Source organism: Coffea arabica, chromosome 6c (assembly GCF_036785885.1).
Source record: "Coffea arabica cultivar ET-39 chromosome 6c, Coffea Arabica ET-39 HiFi, whole genome shotgun sequence".
NCBI lineage: Eukaryota > Viridiplantae > Streptophyta > Magnoliopsida > Gentianales > Rubiaceae > Coffea > Coffea arabica.
In genome coordinates, this window is record NC_092320.1 from 10453013 (window position 1) to 10472760 (window position 19748).

The 19748-nt window shown below is 36.3% G+C and overlaps 2 protein-coding genes across 3 annotated transcripts; one reads left to right on the forward strand and one right to left on the reverse strand.

Moving 5' to 3' along the window:
- LOC113692495 (putative transcription factor bHLH041) lies at window positions 1–3720 on the forward strand. Of its 2 annotated transcripts, none has more exons than XM_027210908.2 (8): window positions 1–273; window positions 364–492; window positions 611–716; window positions 819–833; window positions 994–1056; window positions 1216–1950; window positions 2059–2469; window positions 3242–3720. In XM_027210908.2, exons 1-8 carry the CDS (start codon window positions 158–160, stop codon window positions 3308–3310), a joined length of 1644 nt encoding a protein of 547 aa, XP_027066709.2. In that variant the 5' UTR covers window positions 1–157; the 3' UTR covers window positions 3311–3720. The 2 variants fall into 2 exon arrangements, with proteins under 2 accessions (XP_027066709.2, XP_071908884.1); XM_072052783.1 differs by having other exon boundaries at window positions 622–716.
- A 6292-nt stretch (window positions 3721–10012) lies between these two features.
- Window positions 10013–15831, reverse strand: LOC113692033 (DNA repair protein recA homolog 3, mitochondrial-like). Its single transcript, XM_027210369.2, has 8 exons — window positions 15616–15831; window positions 15024–15081; window positions 14177–14394; window positions 13733–13820; window positions 12657–12829; window positions 12402–12548; window positions 11617–11748; window positions 10013–10694 (listed from the first exon to the last, which is right to left on the reverse strand). Exons 1-8 carry the CDS (start codon window positions 15682–15684, stop codon window positions 10308–10310), a joined length of 1272 nt encoding a protein of 423 aa, XP_027066170.2. The 5' UTR covers window positions 15685–15831; the 3' UTR covers window positions 10013–10307.
- Between the last annotated feature and the right edge of the window lie 3917 nt (window positions 15832–19748).

The window sequence follows — 19748 nt, forward strand, 5'->3', positions numbered from 1 at the left end:
CACCCTTCTTACTTCCCGGAGATAAACGGAGTCTCAGACAGGGAAGTTTAAATATGCCTCCGCAATTTGGCAGCTCATATTCCCATTGACAAAATAGTTGTTCATATGAATTCAGGAAGCCGATCATGCATGAACCTTAGCAGCTTGTGGAAAGTTTATGGATTCTGTCTTCTCCCTTGGTGAAGGAGACCGCGCCATCTTTCTCCAAAACTTGGTTCAGTCTTCTGGTTGCACTTACATCTGCCTCTGGTCGTACGATCCCCAGCCATCCATGTAAGAGCCAATTGAAAACCCTCCAGTTTCCCATTTCTGTACTGTAAAATGTAAAGCAATCGGTACCTGAAAAGTTTCTTTTCTGATCAGTTGTTTAAGGTACCGAGATGGATACTATCACGAAAGAAGTAATAACCAACAGCCAAGTACATCATCAGGGAGTCTTGCTCAGAGACGCTTCATTGAATATGGGCAATCAATCATCATTGTTGAAAGGAGGTATGTATATACATGCACAGAAAAATCAAATTGGTAAGGACTAAAACAGCACTTCGTGCACATTATATCAGTATTTATGTTTGAAAAAGTTCTTTTTCTTTATTCCTTTCACTTTTAGCCACATTCCAGGATTGGCTTTTCTCAACAATCTTCCTTACATGGAGCTTCAGTTGGCCGATCTTCGCAGGATGGCTTCCACTGAAACGCAACGCTTATTCTATGAGGTATATATGATGTTTACACATGTGATACATGTTACGACACCTTTAGAACACTTGCATTTATTTGCCGGCCTAATTCGGTTTCCATTTTTTGTGATATTGCAGGAAGCTGGGATCAAGGTTTGTTAAGTTAACAATTTCCTTTTCCTTTGATTATTAGCGCAGTCTTCTTAGTTTTCTAGTTCTAGCGCTTCTTGATCAGTCTTTAACCTTAAATTATCATAATGCACCGTATCTTGCATGATTCTGAAGCTTCCTCTTTTAAATGTGAATATTCTAGACAGCCATATTTATGGGGTGCAACGCTGGGGAGATTGAGCTTGGGTTTTCTGACGGCTCCCAGGTGAAAGAAAACTTGCCACATCCCAAAATTAATAAATACTATTACACACTACAGTTGGCACGTTAAGCCCAACTACCTTCCTTGGCCTCAGGAGGGTTATGTCTATATAAATTATTCATTGCTTGCAATATATAAAGAGAGACTCCTTCCACCTTTCAGGTCAATATGGGATTGGAGATGAGGAACTTGTTCCCTGTTGATTTCTCTCACCCATTATTAGATCCAACAACAACCAGAGATCAGCTTCCCCAGCAGCCAAGCACTACTGATCAGAACCGGCCTGCCTCATCTTCATCATCCTTAAGGTCTTTATCATACGATAGCCCCGAGTACTCTCCCCTCCTGTTTGATATGCCAGCCACTTCTTACCTCGTCCCTGAACCACAACGAGAAGCAATGATTCAACAGGCTTTAGGATCAGCACATCGGCCAGTATTTTCACCAACCGCTGCTAGTCCACACGAGCAAGCTATCTGGGCCTTGAATCAAATCAGAAACATTCAGTTACCGACAATTGAGAGCGAAGATGCTGCAATGACAGAAGCCATGATTGCTGTCATATCTTCTAGTGCTTCTCCTTCATCATCTGTTCAACAACCCCAACAAAATTTCCCGCCTAATTACCGAGTAAATGGATCACATGCTAGTGCATTCAGAAGGTACAGGCCATCCTTAGCCCCCAGGCCGCCAACTTCGTCCAGAATCCAAGGGGAGAATGTGCTCAAAAGATCTATCACGTTTCTCAGAACCTTAAACTCAATGCGATCTCAAGAACAAATGCCAGCAGGCCGGACATCAAGCACTCTGCATCATATGATATCAGAGAGAAGAAGACGAGAAAAACTCAATGAAAGCTTTCAGGCATTGAGATCACTGCTTCCTTCTGGAACCAAGGTATGATAAAGATTTTATAGTCCAAAATCTTAGTAATCCAATAGCAGGATTATTTTTTTTGCAAACAAATCTCTTATTTAGGGGGAGTCAATAAAATTGCATTTTCAGAAGGATAAAGCCTCGGTGCTAACGAGTACAAGGGAGTACTTGAGTTCTTTGAAAGATCAAGTTGCTGAACTTAGTAAAAGGAACCATGTATTAGAGGCACAACTTTTGCCAAAAATGTCTGCAGCTGTTGAGGAAACAATTAGCGGCGTCTCGTCCGTCGAGAGGGTTGAGGTGCAGATTAGAGATGTTGGTGCATCCACATCAGCATCATCATCATCATCATCATCATCAAGAATTGTGGACTTGCAAGTGATATTGAGGGCTGAAGTTAGCATGGTAGATTTAGTGGTTCGTTTGCTGGAGTTCTTGAAAATTGATCAAAATGTAAGCTTAATGTCTGTAGAAGCCAACACAAGAATGGCAGAACCAACTTCCGTAAGCAACGTAGTTTTGATGAGGCTGAGAATTGAGGTATGCGCTGCTGCACTCCTGTCTTTTACATAAGCATCAGATCTTTAGTACTCAAGGTTAACTGTTTTAAACGTTATTGTTTCCTTTGCCGTTTTGATATCTTTTGCAAAAGATACTCATTTTTACCAAGAATATATGGTATTGGTATTGTGGTAACAAACATTGAACTGAAGAATTTGAGGCCACTGATCACTTACTTCTTCAACCAGCGTATTTTTTGAAAATTAAGAATGCTATATGTCTTCCAAGGAAGAATTTGAGATGCCTAAAAAATAGTGCAACTTATTTGTTTGTTACACTCGACATCCCTCTCTAGGAATTCAACTATGCAAAGATGGGAGTTTTTTTTTTTTGAATCACACTAGATAACTTACTAAAAATTGGTAAAGTTAGACTTTTAAGATACATATTCAAATTGGTTTACTTAAATATTGAGTGCTCTTAGCTTATATGTAGTATGAACAAATATTTTATCATGAACCAAATATATGTATGAACAATAGTAGCTAAAAAACTAAGATATTTAACTCCAAATTGATGGAATCTTCTTTACTTGTATGCTAAAACTAATCCTGTCTAGGGGACATTATACTTGCACGAGTATCATCCAATGTGAACACTTGATAAATATAGAAATTCAGAAGGAAGTTTCCATGACATCAAGCTTGCAGTTCCTCCACTCAATATTGAACTAATCAAAATATTAAAATAACTTTTTCTTGAAGAAAAAAAATAATTGGTGTCTAATTTTCTTGGTTCATTCTCCATGTAGGAAGGTGAATGGGACGAGTCTGCCTTCCAAGAAGCCATAAGGAGGGTTCTTAATGACCTTGCGCAGTGACTAATGCCACCAAACCATCTCATGACACTTGTATTACTTGTTCCAAATTACGTAAAGTTTTTCCCATGATTTAGACCGGCGGCTCCCGTAGACCTCAGCTGGAGATTGGGGGTGGTTGTTGATCATCTTTTTCCCCGCTAACAATTCAAGCAGCAAACTGGGTAAAGGTAGCAGAGAGATTGTAGAAGAGTTTGATTCATCTTCTAGCACTTGTCACAATTTTGGTAGCCAACAAAATCTTGATACGAATTTACGAGCAAAGCTTCCCTTAAGGAAGCCAGGCTGAAGTATAGACAATGACTGGATGATCTACGGGCAAAAGTTTATGCCTTTTTTTTTTTAAAACTATCTCTTGTAACTTTTAACTCGTATAAATTACATACTCCATGCCTATATATTTTTGAACTTAATTAATTGCATGTCTGATTGTTGGAAAGAATTTTTACTCTGCTGGCTCCTATTCCATCATCTAAATTTTAGGGTTTTCTTTCTTGTCGATTATTTCAGCTTTTCAAAACTTGACAACAAGAAGAGGATATAGGCTAGTAAACACCCCTTTGAAACAAGGGTTTAAACAATCTAGGACTTGGGAGCCTGTGCGTTGCTCTATAGAGTTTCGAAGCCAAAAATTACTTCGTAAAAGCATCTCTCTCTGGAGGTCTTTTTCAGACAAGTACTTTTTATTAAGAGTCAATACAAGAAACAAAATCGAAGGCCCACAAACTAATTTTGTGTTTCTGCTGTATGAACAAATATATTTTATATATGTACACAGAGAGAGAGAGAGAGAGAGAGAGAGAGAGGGAGACCAAAAGTTTTGATGAGTTAATAATAATCAAAGGAGGAAAAAATAAACTTATTCTAAAAAAAAAAAAACCAAGCGCCTGGAGTTGGGCAGGACCGCAGCAATAGACATGAAAGGCGATGAATGAGCATCACTCGTTTCGTGTATAAATCCAAGTAAAAGTGGTGATGAGGTTTATACGGATTTGATGGTGTTGCCATTCTTGACTGAATAGGAAATATGTAGACCATCACCATTGTCCTTGAGAGAGGAGAAATACATTACATACCAGTGTGTGAGGGAAGAAGCATCCAATAAATTCCGATGTATGAATTCAAAGATTTGGTCCAACGTCAAAAACCTTTACTTTTTTCAATTCCACCTAATCCATGTCCTGTGTTTCGCTTTCATGCCTTCAACCTCAAGCACCACTACTATACCACTACTATAGGCATTCAGTACATGGTTAATTATACAGTATTGTCCTTTTTCCACCGCCTCGCTAGAAAAGCATTCTTTTATTCATTTCTTTCTTTTAATTAATTTGTGTATAGCTATGAAGAAAAAATGGGTAGTAACTTGATATCTCATGAGTCTTTTTTGCTTGATAGACTTGAACCAAGAAATTAACAGCTTAGAATTAATCGACGCTTTTGACCGAAATTTTCTTGAATGAGACTTCGTTTGTCACATTCAAACATATGATATCCAGTCCGTAGCTGTGCTTGTTTTGTTTAAACATCTTGCTAGTAATCAAATGCAAACGAAAGATTCAGCTCTTATATTAATTGTATTTGTTTCGTTCAATTTTCAATTACACAGCTGCAATCTGCATAACTATCTCATCATAGGACCAATCGTCCATCGAAGCTTTTTTTTTCTTTTTGCTCTTTCACGACTCACCAAAGGTGAGTTTAATAACATAGCTAGCATAGAGAAAGTTTTGACCAGCAACGATAAAATACATGCATTTAAAAACCCAGAGATTGATGAGTTTCTGAAACGTTCAATGGATTTGAAGGAGCTCAAATTTTCCAGAAATTCAATGGATTACTAATCTCTCCATCTCCTGATCTTTTCCAAGAGTTTATATCAGATAAAAGTTGGCACCTGGTAGTATTAAACACTGAGGAATTGCAGTCTGATCTTATCTGGAGAGGGTACGTTTCGTATAGCTTAACCTTGCTTATAATTGTCTAGAAGGCATTTTCAATCATATTTTGAGAGAAACTAATACCCAGAAATTGATGGATTCGAAAAACTTGAGGCTGCAATTTGCCTTTTCATTGATATTTCCCTTATCATGCATGCGGTTATAAGGATACATTTGTAGTTTGTAAATACTGTGTTATGTCTTTATAATACACGCGTAACTTTTTGTATTCACGCATATTATAAATATTCTGAAAAATATTCATATTTTTGGCATGTCATACTTCCCTAATTATACTTCAAATTTTGGAAAATTGTCTCAGGATAGCGATATATATATATATATATATATATATATATATATATATTTCATGTCACACATAAAAATTTATAAAATTGTAACTATGCGTATCATAATTTCTATGAATTTATACATATGAAACTAATATGATCATAAAAATGTAACTAACGTAAAGTTAGTTTCATACGCAAGGGTTAGTGTTAAAACTAATAGTAATGTAACATAATCTATGAAAACCATAGTAAATTTACCCATACGTATGTTGTTCGATTGTAACTTTCAAATATATTTATATTGGACAGAGAATTATTAGTCAAAATTTATTTGCTTACATCATCATTACAATTTCCAACGCACCTTTTTATCTTCCTAATTACCTTTTTATCTCACATACATCATATCACAAAAAGTGCTACAGTAAAAATATCTCAAATAATTTACAATCCAAACAGAGCCAGTCTATTTCCGCATATATGCATATATATATATATATATATATATATATATATATGTGCATTATTTTGCCAAATTCATAATTTATGTCAACTTTTGTATCCTATTTTTGAAAAAAAAAAAATTCATACCCGTATGAATACATATGCTATTCCTTTTGATGCCGATTCCCTATTTCACCAACTGTGGATACATGTAGAGCTGTTAAGCCAATCGAATAGCTCGAAAGCTCGTTAGAGCTCGGCTCGTTAAGGCTCGAGCTCGACTTGTTAATTTTGGTTAACGAGTCGAGCTCGAACTCGAAACATGCTCGTTTAGTTTTGATACTCGAGTAGTTCGTTAGAGCTCGTTAATGAATGACATATTTGTCATTTTAGAAATCAAAATTATATAAATTAAAAATTATAGATTTTTATTAATGTTAATTTGCACGAGCTCGAGCTCGAGCGCGTGAAACTCGACTCGTTTATCAGCTCAAGCTCGAGCTCGAGCCACATGTACATTTAACGAGTCGAGTTCGAACACATTTTAAAGTTCGTTTTCTTAACGAGCTCGAGTCGAGCTCGGCAGCTAAATACTCGGCTCGATTCGGCTCGATTAACAGCTCTAGATACATGTCAAGAGTTTATATCAAAAGTTCGTGCGGAATTCTTCTGTACATTCACGGATTGCACCAGAATTCTTTAACTCTCCTGCGATCTATATAAACGAGAACAAACCAATTGTAGTCCTTTCCTTCTATTCCTCCAACTGTAGTGTGACAAATTGGGATTTGGCGACCATTTATGTCCTACTTTCTGCCAGACAGTTTGCTTGCTGGATAGTGATGTGTGTTAGACAAACAACAGGAGCAGAAGAAACTAGAAAGGAGGCCAAAATTTTTTTAAAAAAAAAAAAAACAACAACTGAATGTGACAAAAGTTGGGAAGTTTGGAAGAAACATGGATCATTAGAGAGAATTTTCGTTGTGTTATTGGATAAAAAAAACACCTAAATATTACTCCACTTGCCCATTAGAAAGAAACCATTAGCTTGACAAAGTGAGCATAACTAACCTCGGGAATTCTTTGACAAGTTTTACAAACTAAGAGCCCATAAAACTGTTCTCTACCATTTTTATGGGAAATTAGCAGAGTGAAATAGTAAAATTCAGAAAGGCCATTAATGTTTAAATTCATGGAAAGGAAGATTTTGCTCTCCCTTTTTTTTTCAAAGCCAGAATTGACTTTTTGACATTTTACAAACCTAATTTCACAGAAACCACAAAAGCTGGCAACTCTTGTGATTCTTGAGGAGACTTATAAACTACCTAAAGCCCCCTCCCAAACCTTCGATGTGAGATAACAACCTAAGCAGGCGAGCTGCTGCTAAGACCTAAGATTTTGCTCTCCCTACTTAACTAATTCTTGATTCTTGAAAGGCTATTTAGTAGCCTAGCAGCAGTGGATGTGGATCCCACTTCTAGAAGATGATAATCTTCCATATTTGGAAAAATCCTCCTTCTGGGAAAGTTATTCAGAATACTTCAGCATGTCTACTTAAGATGACACATTTCCAAATCAGAAGAAAAGTACCTAATCCTAGGATGTTTCGAAGAAGGAGAAAAACGGGCAAAGAGTAAGTAGCAGCAGCATATAGCAGCAAAGCCAACGCCATTGATTGCTCAGCTATGTACCAAATCCTGGGATGTTTCCAAGAAGGAGAACACGGGAAAAAGAGCAAGTAATGGTAGAATATAACAGCAAAGCCAACGCCATTGATTGCTCAGCTAAGAGGTTCCAATCAAGTTGGGGAAAAAAGTGTTGAAAATGTAACGGCTATCATTGTAGCCTAGAACTAAGTATTCTTAATTTTCGTCTTTCCTATCAAACTTTTGAGGTGCAATGATGTTAACAGAAACTGGAACAATTATCGTGTTGATGGGTCGTGGAAAAAGCACAAGACCTTAACAATCACGGACTTCATTTTAACCATATGTTGTAATTTTGGAATTTGACCAACTGACCAAGAATCAAGTACTTGATAAAGTTTACAAAAGAGATTAAAAAAATATAAATGTCGGGACCTTTTATACTCCAATAACCTAAATACAAAAAGGAAAAAGAATACAATCATTGCATATGTGATATTTAGGTCTGCAAATGAATCAAACTGCTCATGAGCATTCGTGAGTTGGTTCGGTCGACGTCGATTAACATTGAATCGAGTTTGAGTCGAACTCGAGCCGATCAGGTCGAGTTCGAATACAAAGAAACTCAGCTCGTTACCTCACGAGCCACTCGATTATATATTTTTTATTTTTTATTTTAATAGTAAAATTACATATATATTTCTAATATTTTATTATTTATTTAAAAAATTACTATTTTATTCATTTTTTTAAAAAAATAAATATAATTATATTCTATTTTTTAAAACTCAAGTAGGCTTGAACTCAAGCTCAACTCAGCTAGAATTTGAGGTCAAATTTGAGCTCGAACTTTACATTGAGAGTTTATCGAGTTTGAGCTCGAACTCGATTCAATTAAGTCAAAATTCGACTGGACTCGTTTATAACCCTAGATACCGTAATCTATTTACTTATAATACTAATTGTGTAAAGACGTTATTCTTTTTTTCCGGATACAACAACAGTTGTATAACCTAACCTATCCTACACTAAGGGGAAGGGGGCGGACCTAAGGAGGTCCAAGAATAATCTGGAGGGGACTGAACCACCGCCGGACTAGACGGGTACACTATACACCCACCTGAATTTTTTGAAGCAAGCCACTTAAATGTAATGGCTAGGCGATAGCTACCAGCCCAAAGACTGGTGGTTGTGTAAAGACGTTATTCAACCACGGCATTCTTGCGTTCTAGTTAACATTTGAAAAATCGTTCTTCTTTTTGAGAATTCATGTCGTGTAACATAAACCTTCCTAATGTGTTGAATCAGCAAAAAATATGTCATGGGAGTTTCAAAATTTTGTCTTACAAATATTTAAGCGTATATTAACACTATAAGGAAAGATATACTTGGAAACATCAACCTTGGAGATGATTGATATCGAATGACAAAGACAAAATGGTAAGAGCTATCTTGAAAAAGTTGACGGGATAAAAGTTATCAAAATCTGAAAATATTCCACAAAAAAGCAAAAGTCTTCGAATGTAACGTACGCCAATCCTGTGGAAAGTTCAGTATGATTAACCTTCTTAATTAATATGCGTAGAGCGTGAAAAACTAGTTGAATGGTAAATCGACAACTTCTGTCATCTCAGCTGCTTAGTAGAAGACATCGTCAGATGAAAATTTGTATTGGATGAATGGGGATGGCTGCTGGCGTCGGAAGAAAACGCAGGACCAGTTGATGGTGAAAAATCCACATTCTAAATTTCTTTTTTCCTGGAGAGGGCGATTAGCTATCGGGATTCCCCCTGCAAGAATAATACCAGTCTCTTTTTTGGCTTCAAAGGAAAACATTTAAGTGGGAGCCCTGAATGGAAAAGAATCCCCATTTGGCCATTTTCTTACTGTAAGTTCCAGGAAAGAGCCCTAAGCATCCGCTTAACTTTCCGTTGCTCCTTAACCTGCTTTGCCTCTTAGCTGTCAGCGCATCGAATTGGTCAGCCGGACAACTACGCATGCAAGTGAAGTTTAGTTTCATCAACTGGACTGGATGGATCTTCTAAGGTGGTGATGATAGTTACTTGGCCAGTTCAGGTTTCTGCACATATTACAGATGGCAGAGACCCTTTCTGTGACTTTTCCAGAGCATCTTTCAAGAAAAAGACTTTTTCTCCACAAGGGAAAAGAACAACGGTAGGTGCAGCCTGCGGTTAATGATTTGGTCAGTCAATTTGAAAACCACCCCAGAAAAAAAAAATGAAATTTGAATTTAGCGCTCAGAGAGAGACATTGGCCAAAGAAGAGATGATAATAATAAAAAATAAATCCAAAGGTGAAAGGAAAAGGCATGATCTTACTTTCCTCAAAAATCACCACTGAAGTGGTTGGAGACCAATGTCGTGACGTACAAATGCTGCTGTATAAACGATGATTAGAGCCTGGAAATCAAATTCCAGAAAATTAAGGACGGCCTTGCGCTTTCTAGACCAACAAAATTTTGATCAATTAGATGACCAAGAGAATATGCATATCTGACAGATAGAAGATACAAGGCCATCACGAGAAAATCAAAACACTGTTACAGATGGCCTGCAAACAAGAGTGCTCCAACTCTTAGTATCAACTTAATCCACTGCAGGGAGCAACCAAGAAGAGAAATGAAAAATAGCATTTACACCCAGAGGACATTCACACTTTATGCCTCGACTGCAGTTACAACTTCTTCATCGGTCGTGTCAGATGCAACAATCTCCCCAACAGTGTCTCCATCTAAACCTTCCGGATCAGTATCCTTGCTTGCTTCTGCACCAACAAGCTTCTCCCTAAGTTTCACCATAAGTTCTTCTCGTACGCTCTCGTTCGAAACCAGGTACTGTTTCAAGGCTTCCTTGCCGTGTATTGTCTCACCATTCACATAATAAAACCCACCATTCTTTCTGAGGAACTTGTGCTTCAATCCTAACTCTATGATCTCTGATTCACGACAAATCCCCTTCCCGAATTCAAGCTCAAACTCTGCTGTTCTAAATGGAGGGGCATGCTTGTTCTTTACAATCTTCACCACAACTTGGCTGCCTATGGTCTGTAAACAGCCGGAAAAAAAACAGCAACAGCACCCACATGAATAACGAACATGAACGAAGTCAAGTCTAGACCACATACTCAGGTCATCTTGTTAAAAACAATTGATTCCAGTCACTCCAATCAAGGTATCCATGTAAAGTAAAGCAGTTAAGATTGTTCAATAGTAAGAGCAACTGACCATATACCTATACCTTCAACAGCTCAATATGAAGAAAAAGCATGCAAAGTAGTGTGTTTTCCTCTATATCCTTTATAAGAGACCACTAATGCTGCTGATCAAAGGCCAAAGCAAAAAATCAAATAAACAGTAGACAAAACTCGAGCAATTAATTACAATTTAACAATAACTCTTAGGAGATGAAAAATAACAAAGTAAAGAGAGCCTTTAATCTCTTTTGACATGGTACAAATAAGGCAAAATATAATTTTATGGTTCAGCAGATTAGCATCCTCCAACCAGCCAACTTTAGTCCACATTTGAACAGCATACTGCAGATTAATCCAGTCTTCAGGATTTCTTTACAATAAAGCATGTTTTCACAGAACAATACTTCATAAGACAAAACATTTTCATTGAAGGGACCTCCTTGCACAATTTAGTACGTGCATGCACAAAGAGAGAGAGAGAGAGAGAGAGAGAGAGAGAGAGAGAGAGAGCAACTAAACTAATACAAAAGCACAGACCACGGATACAGACATGGTTAACTTTGAACAAATAGAAAACAATCTCATGGTAAAAAATGTTTATACAACCAAAAGGTGTCAGATACAAAACAAATGTGAGCATCTATTTCCAAATCCAAGGCTTACAATTAAAGGCAAAAGATCCTTCAGGTTGCCTCTTGAACAATCAAAACCACATGTTCAAAATGTAAACTTAAGTAACTAAGAGGCAATTAGAGATGCAAACAAAATTTTACCTCGTCACCCCTCTTGACGAGACCTATTCTCTTGATGTTTAGACGCACTGAAGCATAAAACTTCAATGCATTACCACCACAGGTGACTTCAGTGGGACCACCAAATCCAACAACAGATAGTTTTGCTCTGACCTGAGTAACATGTAATTCCAAGAAGTTGGTAACTGTAAATTAGCAAATTATAGGAAAAGAAAATTGATAAATTGCAAAGTAGCACAAGAAAAAGTATCAGTCCTCAGGCTCCAAACTTATTTAGAGAGGTGAAGGGACTATACTAACTTATGAGATAACATTAATTCTCCCCCTGGTAATTACTTACCTGGACAATCTAGTTCATGCCTATAAGCAACATCACATGTCATGTGAACCAAGTTCTAAAGCACGCAAAACCATATTAAGTAACAGCATAACCTGATCTTAGTATGACACGAGTGATTAATAGTCTAATCATGTAACATCAAACCAAATAGATAAAAAAAATGTTCTTCAGGTTCTTCTTAAAAATTGCCAAAAAAAAAAAAATCTACTGGGACAAGTGAACCAAATTAATCAGGACTGATTAAGTTTTTATCTCTTTTCCACAGTACCCTTTATATAGATGGGACTGATGAGTTCCTGGTCTATTTGAGTGGGCTGCTAAGCTTTATTAGAATCAAAGTAATAATGCAACCAGGTTTTAATATTAGCAAATTTAGGCAGACGCCCTCATCAGATGAGAAAAAAAGAAAGTTTCTTCACAACACCTATAAACTCTATACAGAACTTCTGAAACTTGTTAGCAGTACCTGATTAATAAAGATTAGGATAGTTTGTGATAAAGACAAAGAATGGCTCAGTTTGCGAAGAGCCTGGCTCATTAATCTAGCTTGCATTGCCATGTGAGCGTCACCCATTTCACCGTCAAGTTCACCTTTGGGGACAAGGGCAGCAACCTGAAAGCCAGTAAATCATTCAAAAGTGACTTACAATCAAATGATCGTAAACAATATCCAGAGATTCAACAGCAATCTCAACTTTTAAGGATCAGCAATCTAACTTACACTGTCCACCACAACAACATCAACTGAACCACTCCTGATAATGGTATCTACAAGACTGAGAGCCTGCTCCCCACAGTCTGGTTGTGAAAGAAGTAAGTTTTCAGTGTTGACTCCGATAGCCTGAGCTAGGGCTGGATCAAGAGCGTGCTCAGCATCAACAAAAACACAGTAGCCTACCCCCAAAAAAAAAAGTTCAAATTGCAATATTCTGTAAAATCTTGACACAAAAATTGTAAGAAACTCTAGTACGAGAATTTAATAGTAAACCAAACCTACTTGTTATCTTCTTGAAAAACAACCTGCCTATAGGCTAGCCTTTAAGACAAACCATATAGACATAAAATACTTATAAGTGACTTAAACCTTAACTGCAAGAAAATAGAAATATCAACTGAAAAAAATGCAAGAAAATAGAAATATCAACTGAAAAAAATCCTAATAGGAGCATTACTACAGGAAGCACTTAACTGCAGCAGATACAAGGATTTGTCCATGTTGGCGGGCTAATGGTGTTTGACAATATTAGACTAGATGATTCACAAGCCATAGAAAATCAGACTGGTACCCTCTTTCTCACAGTCAGTACAACGAGTCATCTTAAATGCAACCAGTACCAGAACCTACAGCGCTCCAATTCAGAGTGAAAGGACATTTCTAACTAATGGGTTAAAAGATGGAACTTGACATTCAACACTCAAATCTGACGAAATTCAAGATAAATTCCAATTTTGTAGCTCATTAAGAACTATTTTGATATCAGCATCATACTGAGAATGCATATAGACCTCCAGATGTCATTGCTGACAGATTTTGTGCACATCTTTCAATGGGAAGTCAGATCTTTGCTTCACTAGTAAAATATCATTATTTAATTTCAATATATTGATTGTATTTTTCTATGCCAAACACTCGTAAGCAAACCACCCCAAGACACGAAGATAATGCCTCTCTAAATGCTCTCCTAGCAGAAAGAAAAATAGGGAAGTCTCTATACTCATGGAGCTACATTAGGAAACCTTGGAAATGAATACTGCATCAAGAGAAAGAGCAACACTGCATAAACTAATTCAAGTCACCTCCTTGTTTCTGTGCCTCAGCAATTACATGTAGAGCAAGAGTTGTTTTTCCAGAAGCCTCTGGACCATAAATCTCCACAACACGTCCCTGCACACAGTAAACAATAAGGTTAACAGAAACGAATAGTGATACAAAGTAATTAAAAAGCTTCCATTTCAGTGAAGGTTTTCAGGAACAAGACAAAGCTTTTCTTTTGCAACACAATTTGGAAATTTTAAATGCTGATTAATCAGAATGGAAAGATTCAAATCAAGAATAATTACAGCAGCTCTTAGTTGAAGTCCCAATTAGATAGAGAAAAGTCCTTTCAGTGGTATAGTATTGCACTCTAAAACGATGTCAATATGATTCTTTAGAAGTTTGCAGATATTTAGTGCACTTGAAACAATCATTTAAAATCAGCATCTGGCATTACAGCATAAGAAACACATAAGATGTCCAACCTTTGGAAGTCCTCCAACCCCAAGCGCAACATCCAAAGCAAATGAACCTGTAGACACAACTGGAACTTGTTTGACAGGGGCAGAGCGACCAAGCCACATGATAGAACCTTTTCCAAATGATGCAGTGATCTGATCCATTGCCTGCTTGAGCGCCAAATCTTTCTTTGACATATTCTCCTCACCCGAGTCACTTCCATCTGACTTGGATTTTCTTCTACCTTCCATACAAAAAATAACTTATGTTCATAATGAACTAATGAAGCGAAAAAAAAATGATATTTTCGACTGCAGAGAGAGCAAAAAGTAGGTACTCTCAAGCAGAAATAACACAATCCCTGCCAAATGTAAAAAATATCAAACTCAACAAATTTCAGAAAAAAGCGACACTTAAAAGAATTCATCTGATTCAAAGAATCATGGCCGGGGGGGGGGGGGGGGGGGGGAGGAAGTCAAGTGATTGTCACATTAAAGATGATGCACTTAATGTTAAAATACTCCAGGAGGGAGGTACAAGTCCAAAATATAGCAAAAAACTTGCATACTTGGGTGCTATATAATTTTTCTGCCGAGACAGTTGGTTTTAAGAACAGAAAACACAAAAATATGGGAGAAAACATGCAAGTGTCACATTAAATAAACATGACACTTGAAGTATTCAAACACTAAGCAAATATATGTATTAGATTTAACTGGTCCTGGCAAGGGCCTAAAGCCTAAAAAGATAGACTTTATATGCAAAAGTTATTCTAATCTATCTAATTTTGAAATCCATCAAAATGATCACCAAGACAAGAAGGTATGAAGACAAAATGCAGGTCAGTTCAGCAGGAAAATAAACTTCGGGCACCTTTGGAGGAAAAGTAGGAGAACTGAGTGGATACCCCTAACAAGCTCTTCCTAAAAGTCTGCATCAACACACAACAAATTCGTGTCATGACTCATGAAGAAAGTGAGAAACCAAAAAAAAAAAGCAGTAATAATTGAAAAACAATGTCAGAAAACGTATCAAACAAAAGACTTTTTCTTGATACAGTATGCAACTTCAATCATTTTTTTCAAAAAGGAACAACTTCTGCAAGTTAGCAAAGTAAAGCATTTGATTTTCGTAATTCATAGGAAATTATAGAATAATTATTTATTCGCAGCTTCCGACTGCTAATAACAAGTATAAACACTATATTACACCTATAACTTCAAAGGAATAGTACAAACAAAATATAGATAGCGAAAAAACGCTGAAACTCAACAAAGCTCTGAAAAACATATTTGAGCAAAAGCTGAAAATTAAAAAAAAAAAAAAAAACACTTCAAATTTCTACAACGGGCCATTACCTATCATTAATCTTAACCAAAATTTTCAAAAATACAAAGAAAATAAGAAAAAATCTTCCCTATTTTAAGTGGCCTTCCTTCTATTTCTGGTTTGCTGGGGAAATTACCTGAGAGGGAGGTTGCAGAAGCAGAGAGCGTCCGAGAGAAGAAGCATTTCGGAGAAGCCTCGCCATCATATTCAAAGGCTTCCACCAAACCCAAAGAAAAAAAGGAAAGTCAATATCCCTTTGACAATGCCCTCCTCACTCCACTCTGAACTTTTGACTTTCTCTAAAAAAAAGACTCTTCTCTGTCTCCTCTCACAAGAGACTTGAGAGAGAGAGAACAAAAAAAATGGAGCTGCTAAATCATTGTGCTTGATTCGAAAAGTTACTTGAAAGCTTTCAAGAGAAGTAGAAGTGAAGGAAGAAGAAGAAAGGAGGAGAGAGTTTTTTTAGGGTTTTAAGCAATTTTCCCTCCCTTTCCAGCTCTTCGTTGTAGCCTGGCCCTGCCGTGGTTTCCTCGGACGAAGAAAAAGAAATTGGAAAAGTTTCGGAATTTGGAATTAACCAAATGAATTAGGTTTAATTACATTTACCTCCCCTGAGGTTCGTTCGAACACGTATTATTTGAAATTTTAGGTTTAATTTGGTTTAATTACATTTAGTAAAAGTTTGACCAAATAACAAAAACTCGCTGTCAACATCAACATCCGACTAACAGAAATTATGAAATAGCAGATTTGCCCTCTTTTAGTTCAAATAGTAAAAAAAAAAAACAGAAAAACAAAAAAAAAAAAGAAGGAGAAATACCACAAGTAGAAGATGGTGAATACATAAAACAAGAAAAAAGCTAACAAACTAGCAAAGGACCAAAAGAAAAGCAAGGTTGAGGAGAAAAAATAAACAGCTTGACAGCGCTAATTTTTTAGTTTCATAGATTAATTGATAGGAAAAATGAGAGAAAAAAGGGAAAACTTAGTAGTACTAATTTGTAGTAATTACCAAAAGGGAACAAAAAAGAATGAAAAAAGCAAACCAAATTTTGACGATATCCCAGAGTTCATGCATCATTATTCTTTTTTCTAACAATCTAAATAAGATTTCTTCTCTACTTAAGCTTCTTTGATATTCTTTCTTTCTCTTTTTGTCGACCCTTTGTTTCATTCCATTTCCTAGTCAACCAAAATCAAAATTCTTCTTGAACTTGAGCCTTCTTCATATCATCTTCCCTCTTTTTCATTCCTCCACTAAACAGAAACATACAAAGATTCAAAACATGTCTTCAAAATTCAAATTCTATTTGGAAAACTTTGAAAAACATAAAAAGTCCAAAATTGAACCTTTTAAAATTTTGAGTTTAAAACAATAAATGTGAATTGGGATTAGAATATAGTCGATTGTGTTGACTTTCTCCTATTTTTACATTTTCCTCTTTTTTAGAATCATATCGGTACATATTAATTACATGATATTTATTTGCCATTTGAAGGTGTCGGAGTAGGCAAGTAGTGTTTTTCATTCCACATGCTACTCTATGATCATCTAGATTGATTTTGTGGGTAAGTAAACGTTCTAAACTAAAATACAAATTAGAAAATGTAGTTTTATGGATTTTTGCCTCCAATTATAGTAGTGACTGGTGGTGGCTATTTAAAAAAAAAAAAAAGAAAGAAAACAAAGGAAGATGAAGACAGAAATAAAAAAAAAAAAAAAAAAGAAGGAAAGAAAAGAAAAGTTTGATTGACGGCTTCTTAGTGCTTTTTTTATGACTTTGAAGGCTTTTTTTATAATTTGGCCAAATTTTAGGGACTGAATTTTAGTTTAACGAAACATCAGGGGAAGTAAATGTCACTGCGTGACTGTATTGTGAACTGCGTTCACTGGTGGGGCCCAACTCAAGGGGTGTTGCTTCGTGTCTCGTTCAGTCATTTGCGAGAGAGTCGCTCCTGGATTTACGCTTTCTTGTGTCGATTGGAATTTCGACGACTGGACTTTTCTCTGGGTAAAAGCCGAGTCTGGTCCGGCCCGCGTCTGAGTTTCGCTTGTAAGACCCGAAATATTCGGCCTAGAATCTAGACGTGTATTCCCATTTTGTTGTTTATGGCCAATGTGATTGGATTTGGAATGATCCATATGATTCTGAAATGCCCAATCTTCCAAGCTTAAGCCGAGCGATGCGCCATCGTGGCAAATTTGTACATTTTTAATCGTTCTCTTTCGCAAATTGGACAATTTTTTTCTCCCACAAGAATGTGCTAATAAATTACTTGAATTGAATGAATATTTATCATCTAACTCTGTAAGACTTGTCATATCTATCAATTAGGATATTTACTTTACACGGTTAAGCAAAATTCTGTCTATAAAAAATTCCAGACGCGGGCCGGCCACATCACACGTACGCCTAATAGATTTGATTTGGTTGGTTATGAGATCATGGAATTGGTACGCCCAAAAATTAGTTGGCTTCATCGACAATTACCTGTTTACAGATTAAACGAAAAATAAAGCACTATACCCGCAGAAATAAAAGGATTAGAAGATTGCTACTTCTCATTTTAATGACCGGTTGACGTGACAGAGTAGTTGTGAACGCAATTACAATTTGGTAACGGGAGTCAGTTGTGAATTCAATGAAATATAAAAAAATATATTTCTTTCCGAACACACTCATTTGAGATTACATTAGTCAAACTTTGAGGTGATCAATAATAGGGAGGAGGAGCAGCAGCATACATTTTCTGTTTCGACTTCTCTTTGACAAAAGATCTGCCGATCCCGATACAAATTTTACGCTCCCGTGTGTTATTAGAATACACTGACAGGACAGGGTGCATATACTAATCACTGTTGGATGCATAAAATAGGAGTTAAAAAAAATTTAGATTTTAAATTTAAATTTGAATGAATTATCATGTATCCAATAACGATGGTGTATACATTGTCAGTGTACAAGAAGATAAATCCAAATATTTAAGCCAAAAGAACCAAGGTTCCCTCCCCCCTACAAAACAAAACAAAAGAAAAAGGATTGGTGTTTCCGCTCCATTAGCCATATTTTGTTCAATCGTTATGAATTCTTGACAAAATACCTGTTGCCGCTAGGGGTGTTAATTGGTCGAGTTTGGGTCGAAATTGAAAATTTTGGATTCGAATCCGTTTTTTTATGTAGTAAACCCGATCCGGCCTGTATACTCGACGGGTCTTGACCTTAGAGTTCCATAATGGGATCTGATGGATTTCGGATCGGATCTAAGTCTACTCAAAAAGAAAATGTCCAAACTTAAACATTTCAAATTTAAATCCAAAACCAATCGCAAAATCCAATCTCCAAACTTAAATAAATCAAATTACAAAGCAAAATTACAAATAATTCGCAATAGTCAATCTAAAATTAATCACAAATCAATCTATAAAACCATTACTAAATTGTTAATTTGAAAAAAAAATGTATTTAAAAATATTTATATTTTATAATTATTAATATATTGTTCGAATTCGGATCGAATACAAAAAAAAAAAAAAAATTCTTTATTTCATATTCGACCCGTTTTTCATTAGAGTAAACGAGTTCGGATATCAAAATTATTTTTCAATCCAAACTCGAAAAAATTTATCGGATCCGAATTGGATCAAGATCGAAACCTGACCCATTGACATCCCTAGTTATTGAGGACTTGTGAGAGAAATAACAACATAACGTTACAGCACAAAAACTTTACCATCAAACTTGCTCAAGCTTTCGCAAATAGCCGCCAAGCTGGGTCATATCAGGAATACAAATTACAAAAATATATTGTAAGCGACGTACGAATCATGATAACAATGCAAACTATATAATAACATATTAATTTTTAAAGATTTTTGTATTTGTATCCATTGCTGATACTTAGGAAATGATGTGTTTTGTTAGTTCGTTCTACAAATTAATTAATGGACTCAGACCATCATCAGAAGTTCAGAGAAAAGCACCGTGACTTTTGTCAGTTTCCTTTCCCAACGTCTAGATTTGGATGAATTTAGGCACTGAGCCACCATAGTAAGAACCATTCCTGATTATTAGCTCAGTTCGGAAATTCCGATCAAGTATGCTTTACGTCAATCTTGCATAAATCAGCAAATCCCAATATAGGGGCTTGAATAGAACTTAATTACGTATAGGACCTAACTCATGTTCACTCAATACAAGCACAATTCCATGACTGGAAAATCACAGTGGAGGATTCCTTAAAGGAACTCCTGGAGTAAGATGCAATGAC